At 36.8% G+C, this 18,604-nt stretch overlaps 1 protein-coding gene across 1 annotated transcript; it reads right to left on the bottom strand.

Moving 5' to 3' along the window:
- Positions 1-1,082: 1,082 nt before the first annotated feature.
- LOC149822030 (uncharacterized) lies at positions 1,083-3,201 on the bottom strand. The gene is made up of 2 exons (XM_089981119.1): positions 1,687-3,201; positions 1,083-1,296 (listed from the first exon to the last, which is right to left on the bottom strand). The coding sequence occupies exons 1-2, from the start codon at positions 3,052-3,054 to the stop codon at positions 1,240-1,242; spliced, it is 1,425 nt and encodes a 474-aa protein (XP_089837245.1). The 5' UTR covers positions 3,055-3,201; the 3' UTR covers positions 1,083-1,239.
- Between the last annotated feature and the right edge of the window lie 15,403 nt (positions 3,202-18,604).

Below are 18,604 nucleotides of genomic sequence, written 5' to 3' on the forward strand. Positions count from 1 at the left end.
TGTTGTTTTTTGGCCAAGTTAACTGGAGAATGACATACTCTGCAGCTCCTGATTCTGTAGGATAGGATGTTACCCAAGATCGATACACTCTGCATGATGCATTGAGAAAACCACCTATATTTATTTAGAATGCTAAAGTGATCGACAAACAAAGGCCTAGCTGACAGGTCATCTTGAAGCCCCTAATGCACAGCTCTTGGCACAACTGACTCTCTAAGAGGATGATCATCTTGAGGTCATCAGCAGCTTTCAACAACGCTGCTCTTGCACAAGGTGAAGAAGTAAAACGGAATTGGATATGCATATTATTATTAATGTTTAATAAGACGGAATTGGACATGAATTTGGACAACTTGATTGGGTCAAAAATTTTGAATCTTAAAAACAATTAGATTCAGATTTGAATTTATGGATTTGAATCTGAATGCCATCTGATGAACATTGATTGGTCAAAATTTTTGAATAAAAAACAATTAGATTCAGATTTGAATTTGAATTTATGGATTTGAATCTGCAAGAAAACAAACAAGCCCAGCTGACAGGTCTTTTTGAAGCCTCCAATCAAGTGCTCATGTGCACGCTCTAAGGGGGTGTGATCAACTGGTTATTAAGCTGACAGGTCTTCTTGATGCCTCTAATCTCTTGTGCACGCTCTAAAGGGGTGTGATCAACTGGTTATTAAGCTGACAGGTCTTCTTGAAGCCTCCAATCAAATGCACAGCTCTTGTGCTCTAAAGGGGTGTGATCAATTGGTTATTATTAATCAGCACGCTCTACCCCAGACGGAATAAGTGGATATGTATATTGATTGGTTAAAAAATTTTAATCTTAAAAACACACTCAGATTTGAATTTATGGATTTGAATCTAACCCAGACGGAATAAGTGGATATGCATATTGATTGGTCAAAAAATTTTGATCTTAAAAACACACTCAGATTTGAATTTATGGATTTGAATCTGCATGTTCTCTGTCGATCAACAACGCTAAAAGAATTTTGTGACCTAACTTCACTAGAATTATCGTCCTTCAACAACGATCTTTTAATTAAATCCGAATATAAATGACCAAGAAGAAAAATATGCTTACCAAATTGGCTTTCATTTATTCAAGTAGATTTGAATCAAAACAGACGAAACTAGCAGTTTCATAAACATGACAAAAAAAATATGAGAAAAATCAGAACGACCAGAGAGCTCTCTCTCTACTTCATCTATGAGTCATGCCATCTCATGATTTTCATTGCCGAGAAGACAAATTTCCATGCAGTGCCTCAAGAGGATCCCTTGCATTCATCTGCAGAAACCAACCAAAAGCCAACCATATAAGTCTAACTGTGGTCTACATAGCTCTTAGCTACTCTAAATAAAGAAGATCTATCAACCCCTTCAATTCCTGAGATGCAATGCATATCTTGAAAATCATGAAAATGAATTTGGATGGCCAACTTTGATGAACGAATGCATATTGATGATTGTTCACCACCATATATATACAAAACCAATACAAAGCCTACCATCCATCTTAAAATATGGTTGTTGGACAAGTTTTTACCATGTATATGAAATTATACACAATAATTAAAAGGAAGCAACCAAGAGAGTTTGAAAAGAAAATATTCAAGAGCTATTACTTGATCACAAGAACTTGAACAACCAAATAATGGAAGAGGCATTATTTGTTTACCTGAACCCTGTTTTTGCCTCCCTCCTTTTCTTTCACCATCATTCGAAGTTTTCTCAGGCTAAGCTTCATAACATCCACAACAATATTTTCCTCATTCATCGTCTTGTTTTCCTTATCAACATAAGCCTCATTTCTCACAAGCACCTCCCTTCTGCTTGAGGACTTTTTCTTCCTACTACTGGCATTGCCTCCACTTGACGTAGCAGAGCACATGTCAAAGGAAGGACTCTTGTCATTTACCTCTTCAATTTGCTGCAATTCACCTAAAACTTCATTAGGGAGCACTAAAGCAGTGGGGTTCAGTTCTCCAAACGAAATGCAGTCCACATTGGCAGAAGGCAGCTCCTCTAAGTTTATAGGCATAGTGTCAGGCAATTGAAGGCCTTTACCAGCAGCTGGAGGATCGCTGCAATCCACGCCAGAACCAAAAGACTCATCTCCATTCTCCTCAGGTTCAGAAGCTTCAGATTGAAGAGAATTGGGGTTCACTTGTAGGGTAGTAGAACCATACTCCTGTACTAACTGCAGCACTTCTTCCTGATCAAGCTTTTCTGGCGCCTGGGTAGTGTCACCCACAACTTGGGCTTCATTAGAAGCTTTAATAGCAAACAAAGTAGCATCATCATTAGCTACTTTTGGTTGCCAAGATGCCTCATCACTCTCCACTGCAACTGGGGCAGCTCCAAAAGACGGAGTTTCACCAAGAATTTCATAAGGAATTGGGAGTTGAGCATTGTATGCTTCTCCATTACCTCCTAGCTCAGAATCAGGTTTGAGAGAAGATGCAGAGTCCACATCATTGAGCAGCTTCTCTGCTCTGGATATTTCCTCAGTAACTTCATTGGAGGACAGAGGAGTGTCAGCATCAGTATCGCACTCAACTTCTTTATGAATTCCGTCTTTCTGATGAGTGGTTGTTTCATCCACACCAGAAGTTTCGTTGGAGAATTCCTCTTTGTTCTCGGAAGAACAGGGTGATCTGCCTGAGGTGGGCATTTCAGTCGGAACATTGACAGAAACTTCCTGAATAGTATCTGGCGGCGAAGAGAATTCTTTGATGGTAATAGAGGGCTCATCCTCAACCTCCGGATGAATTACATCTTTCTGATCACATGTTTCCATTGGAGTGGTTGTTTCATCAACACCAGGAATTTCCATCAATGTTTCGTTGGAGGATTCCATCTTGTTCTCAGAAGAACAGGATGATCTTCCTGAGGTGGGGATTTCCTTTGAAACATCGACAGAAACTTCGCGGATAGTATCTGCGAGAGAAGGGGATTCTTGGATGGTGACAGAGGACTCACCTGAGTGTTCTCCGGATACTTCCTGATCAGGTCTCTCTGGCAGATTCAACAATGCTGTCACCATCCGCGTATCGCACGATCCTGATGAGGGTTCGGCGGCCACTTCCGATTGTTTGATACCGCTCTCGTCAACGAATTTCTTCTCCAAATTCTCTTTCGCACACGACGCATCCGACAGTTTCTTCTCTGAATCTTGATTGTTTCCTCTCAACCTTGCTGATCTCCTTGTGTGGGCAGGGCTTCTCAACTTCACCTCCTCCTGCTCCGTTTCTTCCAGGCGGATCTGCCGCCGAGTAGAAATCCTGGTGGATCTCCTCGACGCAACGACCCTCTCGTTCTCCGGGAGGATAACCTGCCGGTCCTGCTGTTTGGCCGGAGTGAAAATATCTTGGCCGATCTCGATCTTCTCCATTTGCTTCCGAGCCGAGGACCTCGTCCCGACCCTGAGGCTGCTCTGTACAAAATCCCGAGAACTCTTTACTACCTGCTCCGGCGACGCCTTCTTCACCTCCGTCAGCAACTCCGGAACTGCTCCGTCCGGTAATTTAGGCCCCTCCGCTTCTTTCTCCGTTTCGCGCTTCGATCGTGTCGTCCGAACCATGCTTCGAGTGTACGTCCTGAGAGGAGTTCTCCGGCAAGAAGTCGAGACAGACGCCGGCGAACTCATGCCGGCATTCGTCAAGATCACCGCATCGCCCGTCGAGATTCCGGCCGCGGAGTCTTCAGCGATCTGAAGGGTAGAAAAGACATATCGATAAAAGAACTGATCAATATCGGAAACAAAGTTCAAAACCAGAACCAACATGACGGGAAGCAGATCAGGTCATGCTGAACATGAGCGTTTTTACTCATGCCGACATCGTGGCCATCCGATTTGCATTTTTAAAAAGCTCAAAAGTCAACAAAACCACGTGGAATTCATCCAAAATGCAAACAGACGACCACGATGTCCGCATGAGCAAAAACGCTCATGTTCAGCATGACCTGATCTGGTTCCAAGATGACGATGATGTCCTTTCTTCCAAGAAGACGATATCGCCGTAGACGACACAATAAACCGATCATCGAAGGCGACGATGACGCACGATACGACCCTAAATAACATATTAAACCGATAATCGAAAAGGGGCTTTCTTGTCAATGGCTTGAATGAAGAGATGGGCATCAGAATGCGAAAATATGAAAAATGTGATTAGGGTTTCTTGGCAGGGGATACTTACGTTGAGGGATTTGAGGGCATCGGCCATGGCGACGTTGGTCATGTTGGCCGGAATCCCCTGCTTCTTGCAGAGCGACTGGAGCTCCTTCCTTGCGAGGCAATGATAATCCATCGGGAGGAGGCCGGCGGCTACTCGAATTCACCAGAAATTCTTATTTTCCAAGAATGAAAACCCTAAGAGAGAGAGAGAGGGTGGGGAGATGAGGCCGTGTGGTATAGAAAGGGGAGGAAGAGGAGGACATTTATAGAAGGAGCGAGGGACGTCCTCTCAGAAGCTCGCTCTATTTTTCGACCGTTGGGATCCAAACCTAGAGCGAACTTTTTTGAATTCTGGCTCGGGTTTCGGTCTGGTACAGTCGCCCCTCCACGTGCCGAGATCTGGAGCGTCATTTTGAATTTTTTTAGAGACGAACGTTACTGGCTGTCGATGGTTCGGATCGGACCCCCGAGCCCGACGTGGTTAGCCAGGGTAGGTCCGATTATGTCATCCTATGTTGGGAAACACTGGGAAGTGGGCAACGGGTCAGGCTGCATGCCGCCTGGCCCATAATTTAATGGTCCCAAATGGGAACCAACCTAATGTCCTAGGGGAACCAGGCTTGGGCTGTACATTTCGGACTCAGATCCAGGTCCGAACTGAGAACCCTGGCTGGTCCTACTTTGTTCCGGGTTGGAAGTGAGCAGATAGCCTGTCCAAGTAGGAGGCGATCCGGTACCCGAACTGGGCAGGAATCTGACCCAACCTGGTGCTGCGGTAGGTAGCCTCCAGATAGACCTGGTAATGGCATTGGGTCGGACTTGCTCAGCCCATATCTATATTCATATTGTTGGGCTATCAGTCTTGCTTCACACCCACATGAAAGTGGGCAGGGTCGGAGGTTTTGGGTCAGGTCTTATCAGGTTTGTTTTTAATTGGATCTAGAAATTAGACCCGAATCCAACCCAATTTGATTTGGGTATGGCTAAAATTAAATACCTATATGGTTTAACAGATTCGGGTGCAAACCAGTTAGAGTCCAAACGATTCTGGTCTTAAGTAGACCTTGTTTTTAATTGAGTCTTATAAATAAGCCCAAACACGCCCCAGTTTGATTCTCGGCTGGGTCCGGGTTCGAGTATGGGTGAAAATTCTGAATCTATATGGGTTTAGGTACAAACAGGTTCGTTCCAAATGAGTTGGGTCTTAATTCCATTAATGTTGGAGTTGGGTCAAGATATTAATAAGATCGTGAGCCTGTGTAGGTTAATCAGTTCAGGTATAAACGAGGTCAAGCATAAATATGTGGGTTTGTTTTTATGCAAGTTCTTTTAAGATTTTTTTTGAGTTAGAGAGGTTATTATCAAAAAGGAAACTTATGGGATTAACGACAGATATATTTAAATTTTAAAAAATCACCGTACGACAAAAACCACACATTTCTTGAAAAGACTTAAAAAAATTTAAGTTTGTTTGTTGTCCAAAATCACAAATATTATTATTTTTATGACTATTTTAGCCCTCGCACCTATCATTTTCGGTGTGAATTTCCTCCGTATGCAATGTTTTGAGGTTCGAGTTTAAAATAAATTTCAAAATTTTTTATACGAAGTTATTACATTTTTTATTCAAAGTAACTCAGGTCTTTATACAGTTTGCTTGTTCGAGTTTGAAAAAACCTTCACAGTTTTTTTATGCGAAGTTATTATATTTTTTATGCGGAGTAACTCAGGTATTTACGCAGTTTGCCTATTCGAGTTTGGAAAAACCTTCACAGTTTTTTTATGCGAAGTTATTATATTTTTTATGTGGAGTAACTTAAGGATTTAAGAGGTTTTGAAGTTCAAGTTTTTAAAAAAAAAATTATAGTTCTTTTATACGATGTTATTATATTTTTTATGTAAAGTAACTTAGGTATTTGCGAAGTTTCTCGGTTTGAGTTTAAAAGAAATTTTACAGATTTTTTATGCGAAATTAGGAATTTTTTATATGAAGTAACTTAGTTTTTTACGATGTTTGGATGTTCGAGTTTTAAAGTTAATTAAACATATTCAGAATAATTATTTTCACAAGAATCTTCACCCTAGGTAAACGTGCACAAGGAAATAAGGTTGATCGGTTGACCTCCCTTCTTCAATGCCCTAACTAAAATTAGGATTGAGCTTCTTGGGACTTTGCAATTTCATTTACAAAATATTTTGTAATTTGTGAAGCTTTTATGCAGCATCCCTTGGCCTATAAAAGGGGGCTCTCATTGTTAGCATAAGACAAGAAATCAAAATAATTGGAATGCTTATTGCTCTCTCCCTTTAGTTAGACGTCACCTGTATGAAAGTTTGTGAGAATGATGAAGGGGAGGCTCCCATATGTTGGAGTGAAGGGTGGTAGTCAAATATTAAGAGTGATTATATTTTTCATGCAAAGTAACTCAAGTATTTGTGAGGTTTTAAGGTTCGAGTCTAAAAGAAATTTTATAACTTTTTTATGCGAAGTTATTATATTTTTATACGGAGTAACTCAAATATTTGCGAGGTTTTGAGGTTCGAGTCTAAAAGAAATTTTGTAGTTTTTTATGCAAAGTTATTATATTTTTATACGAAGTAACTCAAGTATTTGCGAAGTTTTGAGGTTCGAGTTTGAAAGAAAGTTCGCATATTTTTTATGTAAATTCTGCAAAAATTTTTTGTGCAAAGTAACTCAAGTATTTGCGAGGTATTAAGGTTTGAGGTTAAAAGAAACTTTACAATTGTTTTTTTGCGAAGTTATTACATTTTTTATACCAAATAACTCAAGTATTTGCGAGGTTTTTAAGTTCGAGTCTAAAAGAAATTTTACAACTTTTTTATAAGAAGTTATTATATTTTTTATGCAAAGTAACTCAAGTATTTTTTAAGTTTTGAGGTTCGAGTTTAAAATAAATTTCATATTTTTTATGCAAAATAACTCAACTATTTACGAAGTTTCGGGGTTCAAGATTAAAAGAAAGTTTGCATATTTTTTATGCAAAATTTGCAGTTTTTTTACGCAAAGTAACTCAAGTATTTGTGAGGTTTTGAGGTTTGAGCTTAAAAGAAACTTCACAATTTTTTATGCAAAGTTATTACATTTCTTATGCGGAGTAACTCTAGTATTTGCGAGGTTTTGAGGATCAAGTAAAAAAAATTAAAAATATTTTTATTCAAAGTTATTACATTTTTTATGCAAAGTATCGATATTCGAGTTTGAAAGAAAGTTTACACATTTTTTATGTAAATTTTTCCATTTTTTTATGCAAGTAATTCAAGTATTTGAGAGTTTTTTATATTCAAGTTTAAAAGAAAATTTTGCAGATTTAACATAAAATATGTCAAATTTAAATTTAAAATATCATCAAGAAATTAAATAACATCCATACATTCATCTCAATGTCTTTGAATGAAAATATTATCAAATTTGCCCCATAGTTCATCATTGTCCTCCTCCTCAATTGTCAACTTTTTTTTTGTTTTGAACGTTGTCACTCCCTTTTATGTGAATGTTACTATCGCAACATCGATTTGCACCTCCTTTGCCTTTGCCAACCACAGAACTTTTGTTTGCACTGCCTTTGCCACCAATGGAGTGTGTTCTTTTAGTGATGCCAATAGCCCTACCTTTTTCGCTAGTTGCGCTATTGTGATTTCCTATAGTGCAGTAGTGTTCGATCCTGTTGGTTGTGCTATTATGGTTTCCATTGCCTTTTTTCGCTTCAGCTACCTTTGCCAAATCAAATTTCATAACTTTCTTGCAGCAAACGATCATTTATTTTCTATTGTTCATGACATACATTGTGAACTACCTAAGATATACATACAATACATAAGACATTGGAGTTTTTCATTAAAAAAGACTACATAAATATAAAAAAATAAAATTCATTAAAGAAAAAACTAATGAATACAGATGGCACAATGAACTAATGAATAAACGTATGATTTAATATGCTTCCGCTTGATGTGGCCAACTCAATATAGATACTGCACTTATACGGCATAATAACCTTGTTTGTTATGTCTCTTCTTCTTAGAGTATCCTAGTTTATAACCCACGTTTGGTGGTAAGAGGGGAGTATGGTTTGAATGACTGATGTGTCGCATATTATTTGCCATGAACATAAATTGATAGCTATTATATGCAGCGTGATACGAATCAACAGTGTACCACTTGTCGCAGTATTCATCTTGTTGGTTGCTTTCATACATAATGCATGTGCTCGTATGTTTGCACAAAATCTCACTAACCTATTGTAAACACCCCCCAAATTTTTCAGGTCCATTTCAAACATCCTCATTTCACAAATGCCAATTTCCTGCAGGACAATATAGAGTCTCACCCCTAAGTTTACCCCAATCTAGAGGTCAGTCTACCTCATGTATCAATAAAATTACCATTTTACCCATGAATCACCCTTAGATCATTCGTCAGTCAGACTTAGCCAAACTCATCTTAAGTTTAGAAGAGTTAGAATGTCAGCCATTTCTAGCTTTACTGAGCTCACGATGAGCTGTGTCAGTTCATTCTGACTGAATTTAGTTCATTTCAAGCGAACTGGGCTTATTTTAGCTCAAATTTTAGTCAAACTGTCCCAAGTCAGTCAAATCTATTTAGAACCCATCCCCATGAGACTAATATGAGTTCATCAAGAGTGTGAATGGTCCAGTTCTAGTTCAAAATCACTTTTCACATTCTCGGACCTTCACTTTAGCTCATTTTAGCTCGTTTGGGCTCAATTCAGTCCAAATTGAGCTAACCCCAGTCAGTTGAACTAGTGTTTTAGCTCCGAATTTAGTTCACCTTAGTATAACTGACTTCTGATTCAGTTCATTTCAAATTCATCCAATTCAAATTAGTTCAAACAAGTCCAATATCATGTTTTCTACCCCTGTAGGGTAAAAACAAAAAAATAAATTTTTTTTTAGAACGTCGTTTCTATCAATTTTGTAAACTGGGACAAGTCCCAATTCAGACTCGGATCAATTTCTTTATCTGAAATCGTATCTGAGATTCAGTCCATATTTAAAATCAGATACTAGATTCAATGTTGGATATGATGTCCATTTTCTATTTTAGGTCCAAAATTTCCATTTTCTGATTATATCCAGCATCCAATCATCATTTGGATCCATTTTCTTCATTTTTATCTTCCTTCGAGATTCAAATCCAATCTTTTTCAAAACCTCGAATCCAGATCCCTTTCAAAATTTAATTTCAAAAATTAATCATTTTATTTCAAAATAAATCCAGTATTCTCCTTCTTTCAAAAATTGATATTTCAAAGCTGGATCCACTTTTAAACTTTGATTTGGATTTCAAAAACCAAAATGGATCTAGATATAGATTCAAAACCCAATTTCTATCCAATTTTCAAAACCAAATCCTTGCATTTCAAAATTCAAATCCAAAGTTTTGAGAAAAACTTTCAAAAATCAATCTAGATCCAATTTTTAACTCCATTTGGATTTCAAATACCAAAATGGATCCAGATCCAAATTCAAAATCCAATTTTTATCCCAAATCAATTCTTGGATTTTAAATTCAAAATTCAACTTTTACCCCAATTTCAATTTTAAAATTCAAAGTTCACTTTCAAATTTCAATTTCAATTTCAATTTTTAAAGTTCAATTTCAGTTTTAAATTCTAATTATGTTTCAATTTCAAGGTTTAAATTCAAATTCTAATTTCAAATTCAAATTCAAATTCCAATTTCAATTTCAATTCCAAATTTCAATTTCAAACTCTAATTTCAATTTCAAATTCCATTTCAGAATCCAATTTTCAATTTCAACTTCCAAGCACTCTCAATTTCAATTGCAATTTCAAATTCAAAATTCATTTTCAAGTTCAATCTTAATTTCCAATGATTTTCAAAGTTAATTCTAATTCAATTTCAAAATATTTTCAATGATTATTTCATTAAATTTTCATATAATTTTCAAATTCATTTCCAATTATTTTCAATCATTTTTCCAAGTTATTTTCAATTCATTTTTCAAACATTTTCAATGCATTTTTAGAGTAATTTTTTAATTCATTCCAAAAAAATATTTTTCAAAGTATTTTAAAAAAAATCCATGTCAATTTCAAAGCATTTTCCACAAAGATTTTCTAAATCAATTTCAAATTTTACTTGGAATACAATTTCAAAATATTTTCTAAGTATTTTTAAAACAAAACAATTTTCAAAGCATACATTGTGTGTTAAAAACCATAATTTTCAAAATTCATAGCACAAGCATGATTCTATATGCATTTAGTTCTTAGAGTAATTTCTTAGGCAAATTTGTGCAAAGCAAAGGCATAAATTCGATCCTTAGTTCAATTACCCCTGATAAAGGCACCAGGAACAGTTGAACCTCGTATCGATGAGCGAGTTCAGTCTCTCAATTTTCTCGCATTTTAAAAAATGAATGTCAGTTATTTTAAAAAATCTTTTTGAAAAGGTCAAATGGACCTTGCAAGAGTTTTCCTTCCCTAAAAAGAAGGAAAAATTTTTCAACGATCACAGTTTTGGCGATTGAGATGGGATCCGTCTTCGTCTAGTCGAATCTATGTATTTGCCTTGTTTAAATTTTCTAAGTCATTATTCTAAAATGTCAGCTTCATTTTCATGCAAACCTTAGAGCATAGGATCAAACCCAATTGACATTAATGCATGTAGACCTAGGCATGGTTTGGCAGGACCAAATTGATGAGATTTATTCATGCTCGCTTAGACTTAGGTCTAATATAACCCTCATCAATCTAGGGATTGAATGCAAACAATGTATGTAAGTGTATGCTTCTTATGATTTTCAAAATTCTATCTCTTTAGGCCTTTGCATTAGAGCCTTCTGATTTTCTCACATGCTTGAATCATATCTTAAAAACATCTCCTACATATGTTGTCACGGTCTTCACGTTGTTGGGCTTTCTCACTAAACCATAGTTCGAGACAAAGCCTCACAACTGGGCCACTTATTTGGGATAATAACCCCCCTGCCATGTACTAAGGGTCATAGTTCAAAGTATATCGGCAGACGCTCAAGGATGTTGAAAAATCATTACCTTAGAACCGAAGATATTTTTATACCAGGTACTTCAAGCTTTCGCTTGAGTATATCATCATATCTGGATTGGACACGGATGATCTAAACCTTGGAGTTAGGATTAGGGTCCTACAAGCGCTTTTAAAAAATTACATAATAGAGTCAGCCTTTAGGGAGTGTTGTTTGCACATCCGTGTTTGTACAACTTTATGATTCTGCGATTCTTATTTCTTTATTTCTTATATTTTCTTGCAGTTTCAGAATAATTTTCTCAACCCCTGGATATTTCTTTAAAAATCTCCTTTGTATTTTCAAAATCCAGGTGTATATTTTTCTCTTTCTTCATTTCTATAGATCAATTTTCTAAAAACCCTAGGAGTCTTTTCCAAAATTCCTCCTTATTTTCAAAAACCCAGGTGTATACCTTTTTCCTTTCTCATCGTTCTGGATCTCAATCTATCTGGTCCTGCCTGCTATTCTTCTCAAAAATCGTGTATTTTCATCTTTCTTTCTTTTTTTTCTCCTGGACTTCAATACCTCAATTTCAATCCTGGTATTTGTTTTCAAATCTCTTCACCTTATTTTCTTCGTAATTTTCAGTAAATCCCTTGATCATTGCAGTGGAAAATTGTCAACCCAAATCTTTTGTTTTCTTACTCATTCTTTCATCATGGTTGACTACCCCACCTGAGTAACAAGGCATATTTTTAGTTGTTTACTTCCTTTATGGGAGTGATAACGCAATTGTCACGACTTTTGTGACGACACAATCCCTGGTAATGAGATATCTTTTCTCAAATTGTCAACATGATTCTCAAATATCTCATTCATCATCTCTCTTTCTTTCAAAAATAAATCTTTGGTCTAAACCATCCCCTTTGTTCAACAGAGAGCTTTGGCATTGTCACGTGATTTATACGAGATCTGGGAAGAGAACAGTGTTGCCTCAATATAACGTCAGCAACAACGAAGAAGAGATGAATTCTCCAAGATTGGCCAGAGGATAGGGTCAGCACAGCAACGAGGACATCGGTCCTACCATGTATGCATTATTCAAAAAAATGATGATCAAGATGCAATCAGAGAAACCCGAGGGAGGTTCAGAGAAAGTACCCTCCAAGAAGAAAATCAAAGGCAAGTCTGTGAAGAAGCATGTCAGAATTGTCAAGAAAAAGGCTCAGTATGAAAATACTTCAGAAGAGGCAGATTCTGTAAATGAAATCTCTGATGAAGAACAAGAAGCATTCCTGCCAGCTCGTCAAGTATTCAAGAAGCAGATCTTAGAGCCTAAATCTGTAAAAAAGCCCAAGGATCACCTAGATGTCAATCATATCCAACTACAGTTGAGAGAGATGAGTCACTTAGTAAAAAACGTGCAAGCTTGAGACAAGGGAAAGAAGGTATACACAAGCGAGGATTTCTGTGATAGCCTCGAGGAGGATGACAACCTAGAAGACCTTCCTCACAAATTTATCAAGTTTGATGGGACTGGTGATCCTAAAACTCATTTGACCATGTTCTTCTCGGAAGGCACTAAAGGTAGAAAGCGCCTACCAAGAAAAAGACACATGTCACCCACCACAACAAAGCAGGGGATTAGCGACGACCACATTCCGTCGCTAACAGGCTTAGCGACGACGAGGCGACGGTATGCTTACGTCACGAATTTTTTGACGCTAACTGGCGACAGAATAAATTCGTCGCCAGGCCCGTCGCTAATTGCGACAGAATAACGAGCGATATATTCCGTCGCCAATCCGCTGGTATTAAACCACGACCATGGCTTGGCGATGGATTTACGTCCGTTGCTAAGTCATCGCTAGATTTATATGAATAGCGACGGATGGTTCCGTCGCTAATCTGCCGCAAACACGAAAAAGAAATAAAAAATTTTATTTGAAAATTAAATACCGAGAACGGTACAATTTATATTTCCTGTACAATTTATATTTCTTGTAAATAAAAAACAAACCACACAAAAAATTCCATATAAAAAAAATCTACAACAATTAATCGTTCCACCTTAAAATTAACAAGTTCAATTAACTACAATTCAATAATTACATTTAAGAAACAAAAAAAATAGAACTTCTTCAACATAGTTCTCTAATCATCGCCAAGATTTTGTGTGTCTTCTTCTTCATTGCCTTTATTTGTCCCTTCAGCTCTGCTACGCTGATTATCGCCAGCATCCTACACAAGAAAAGAACAGTCAGTATTGATAAACAAAATATAATGAAATAAATTGCACACTATATGTGATTCTATCATGTGCTCATATGTGTTCTAAGGCAATAAAAAAACTTTATATGTGATTCTATCATGCTCATATGTGCTCTAAGGCAGGCAAAAAGCTATATATGTGATTCGATCATGCTCATATGTGTGCTAAGGCAGTCAAAAAATTAAATATGTGATTATAGCATGCTTATATGTGTTCTAAGGCAAACAAAAAAACTCTATATGTGATTCTATCATGCTCATATGTGCTCTAAGGCAGGCAAAGCAAAAAACTTTATATGTGAATATATCATGAATGATATATGTTCTAAGGCAGTAAAAAAATTCTATATGTGATTTTGGCATGCTCATATGTGTTCTCAGGCAGTCAAAAAACTGAATATGTGATTATAACATGCTCGTATGTGTTCTCAGATAGTCAAAAAACTGAATATGTGATTATAGCATGCTCATATGTGTTTTAAGGCAGTCAAAAAAACTTTATATGTGATTCTATCATGCTCATATGTGCTTTAAGGCAGGCAAAAAACTTTATATGTGATTATAGCATGCTCATATGTTCTCTAAGGCAGACAAAAAACTCTATATGTGATTCTATCATGCTCATATGTGCTCTAAGGTAGGCAAAAAGTTATATATGTGATTCGATTATGCTCATATGTGTTCTAAGGCAGACAAAAAATTGAATATGTGATTATACCTGAGAGGGACCTACAATCGAAGATCCTCTGTTCAGCACAAGATTGTTGATCTCATCTCGGAGAAAGGGGGCGACGGTGTCATGGAAGTAGTCATTCATTGTGTCCTTGATGATCTGGCGTACATCATCACCGAAAAGAATAGGCTGCTGCTTGGAGCTTATGTCGAAGAAAGAAGTCTGTGAGCCGTAACTGGAAGAAGCAATAACTGGTGAAGTGTTTGAATTACTCCCAAACCCGAACATGCGACCTTTTTTTGTTTCACCTGCTGCAGTCGCCCATGCTGCAGGATCAAATGATGGATGCTGAGTAGCGTCATTGCCATATCGCTCTACCATTTGTTGCTCATATGCCTCCTACAAAATAATGTTTAAAGTATGCATTAATAATTAATGATAACATTATGATAACTTGCATATTGCAATGATTATTAATAGAATAAATACATACCGTTGTCGTTCTCGCCTTCTCTGATACGAAGACTCCCGTGGTCTTCCGTTTATGTGTTTCAACAAACACATCCTTATATGGTACATTGCCTCCTTTTTCTGCTTCCTGCGAAGTTAAAGGACAAAAGATTTAGTTCACAAGTTTGCAAGAATACTTATAAAATTAATATTATATATTGATGAGTTACTATTTTCTTCAGGTGACTCCCAAATGTCTTAGATCCACCTGTGTGTAGATGGGCTTCGGACATTTTCACTCAATTTTGTGCAGTCTTCGCAGAGCGATTTTGAAATGCATCTCCCGCCCACTTATCGCACATTTCATCCCAATAATCTCTCCTGATAGTAATAGGGTCATGACCCTTCCATTGTAGTGAATCATCTATTACCCCAGATGCTTTTTTTGTTGTAATCTTCATATTGTGCAACATGTCTGCAAATCGATTGACAACCACCTTCTGCCACACCTTCCTTGCATCATTTTCTTCCACCGTAGTTGCGAAGCGATTCGAAGCCTACAAATATTTTCAGAAAGTTAGTAGACATTACTTAAATAAATTAAATATGGAACACATTAACTATGAGAAACACCTGTATACCATGAATGAGGACCACAATCTGTCTAATACCTCCTTTGGGTACTCTTTCCATTGAGCCACCGGTCCTGATAGATGTTGAAGAAGTGAATTCCTAATCTCCCGTACTACTTCTTGTGGCTCAAACCTCGTGCTGCACATGAATTGATACACAGTAAATATCAATATAAAATATTTATAAGATATGCAATAATTGAAAATGAAATACTTGCGGTCGATTATCGATATACACTATTTGAATGAGTCTTCTTGTGCTAGACTGAGAAGATCCTACTTCCTATGTTGGCTCATGACTTGTGTGATCAACTGGTGTAGGTGGGTCGTGTACAGGCAAAACATCATCTGTAAAAAAATACGTTAGACTTTCTCAGAATACGCATTTGAACTAATCAAGCATCCAATTAGTTAAATGATATACCTATCACAGGAGCCCGTGAAGATGAAGGTTGGGCCTGGCTACTACTGGATGAGCGACCACTGTAACCTCCATGAACCATATTCTAACAAATAACATATGTCATACAATATATTCAAATAATTCACATCAAGTATTATAATACATTCAAGTCATTCATATCAAGTATTACAATAATTCAAATCATTCGCATCAAGTATTGCAATACATTCAAATGATTCGCAACAAGTATTACAATATATTCAAATCACTCATATCAGGTACTGCAATGCATTCAAGTCATTCACATCAAGCATTGCAATGCATTCAAATCATTCGCATCAAGTATTACAATGCATTCAAATAATTCAAATTATTCACATCAAGTATTGCAATAATTCAAATCATTCGTTGCATAAATTACAATATATTCAAATAATTCAAATCATTCACATCAAGTATTGCAATGCATTCGAATCATTCGTATCAAGTATTACAATACATTCAAATAATTCAAATCATTCACATCAAGTATTACAATGCATTCAAATAATTCGTATCAAGTATTACAATACATTCAAATAAAATTTTTAATCATTCACATCAAGTATTGCAATACAACTCATTCATTCGCATCAAGTATTATAATACATTCAAATAATTCAAATCATTCACATCAAGTATTACAATGCATTTAAATAGAGGTTTGTATTACAAGATTTTGCTCACTAGCTTGAGAATTCTTCTTCATCACTTGTTTGACTTTCTTCTTCTTCTTCTTCATTGTTTACCCATCCACTCGGTACATCATTTGGATCATATTCCTCTATGAATGTTTCATCGGCCAATGGAGATATGACATGCATATCATGCGCAACATCGTGACCATAAGCGAAGTCATAGACATCATCTGATTGATAGTAATCGTTGTCTTCATCTAACTCATCTTCCTGTAACTGATCATACTCAGGGTATAGTTTGGACTTCACCTTGCAAACTGCCCACAATTCATTTTTATCTGACTTTTTTATACTCGGATATAAAGTATAATAAACGTGTTGAGCTTGCGAGGCTAATATGAATGGTTCATATGTTCCAAACCTGGATTTATGATTCACTTCCACAATGCCTGAAGCTTTGTCGAGTCTTGTTGCAGTTGGATCAAACCAATGACACTTGAATAAAGTTACCCTGTTATTTATGCCTAAGTAAGTCAACTCCATTATTTCCTCTATAACACCGTAGTAATCATGTTCATTTTCACCGTAGCTGCTACCCTTGACACACACACCACTATTCATCGTTGATTTGTTTATACCGTAATCTTTTGTATGGAATCAATAACCATTTACGATGTACCCGTTGTAGCATTGCACAACTTTGGTCGGACCATTTTCTAAATCACATATTCCTTGATCTTTAACATCACCATGACGGACCTACGCACAGACATAAACAATGATTGTGATCACGACCAATTAAGTAACTTAGTGTTGTTTATAAGTACAAAATTTATGTTAGCTTATTTACCAACAGTTTCAACCACTCCACAAACTTAGTTTCACGTTATTTTTGTACTTCTGCATCAGTGAGATGTGAAACTTCTCTTTGCAACTCCAGATCAAATCGTTTGCAAACCACAAATACTTATATTACCGAGCCATGTATCCACATATAGAACATAAAAGGATTTATAATTGTGTTGCGTCTACATATACTTACTCGATGTATGGGTCGATCGTTGAGCAATTAAAAAGAATATAGATGTGTGCTGCGTCTTGCTCTCGATCTGTCAAGAGCCTTGATCGATAACTACCAAATGCATGCCCAAGTTATTGAAATATCGACAGCTTGTCAGCTATATTTACTTGTTCTCCATCATCGTTACGGGGCAGGCATGTGTAACGTGTTGGAATATGAGGTTCGAAGTACATAGATGAGAAATTTGAAATCTCTTCTAAAGTGTACGCCTCACAAATAGAGCCTTCTACTCTTGCTTTATTACAAACCTTTTTTTTGAGGTCGAACATGCATCTAGCAAAAATATACATTTCAAATTTTAAATATCTGTCATTAAAGAGACAAATATAAAAAAACATATACCTTTCAAATGGGTACATCCATCGATATTGCACAGGGCCACCAACCCTTAGTTCATATGGCAGATGTATGATCAAATGTTCCATAACATCGAAAAATGCTGGCGAAAATATCTTTTCTAGCAGACAAACAGTGGCGATGACAGAGTCCACGAGATTCTTTACATCTGATACTACGACCTCCGATGCGCACAATATTCTGAAAAATCCGCTCAACACAGACAGTACCCCCCATATAGGTTTGTCTAACATATCATAGAATGCTAGGGGTATCAATCGTTGCATAAAGATATGACAATCATGGCTCTTCAACCCATATAACTGTCCATCGTCAATCTTCACAGCCCAAGCAATGTTAGAGACATATCCATCTGAAAATCTCAATTGTCTCAACCATTGACATACATGTTTTATTTGATCAGGTCCGAGCACGTATTTTGCCTTTGGTTTCAGTATTTTGCCATTATACTCTTTGAGTTCCAATTCTGGTCTTTTACATATTAATTTTAAATCCATACGGGCTTTCAGATTATCCTTTATTTTTCCTTTAACATTCATTACTGTATTGAACACATTATCAAACACATTTTTCTCCACATGCATCACATCTAAATTATGTCGTATCAATAGGGTCGGCCAATACGGTAGTTCCCAAAAAATAGATTTCTTCGTCCAATTGTGATCCTTCCCAAATCCACGGAAGGGTGTAGGACTGCGGGCATCTGTTAATACATCTGGAAAGTATCACAATCTTCTTAGAATCTCTATGTCAGACAATCTTGGGATGAACCTTCCGTTTCAGTTGTGCCTGCTTTAAACACATTCTTTTGTCATCGGAACGGATGGTCGCTGGATAGAAATCGACAATGGCACTTAAACCAGCAAGGCTTCCTTCCA

The sequence above is a fragment of the Nuphar pumila genome, chromosome 11, assembly GCF_984573655.1.
Source record: "Nuphar pumila chromosome 11, dmNupPumi1.hap1.1, whole genome shotgun sequence".
NCBI lineage: Eukaryota > Viridiplantae > Streptophyta > Magnoliopsida > Nymphaeales > Nymphaeaceae > Nuphar > Nuphar pumila.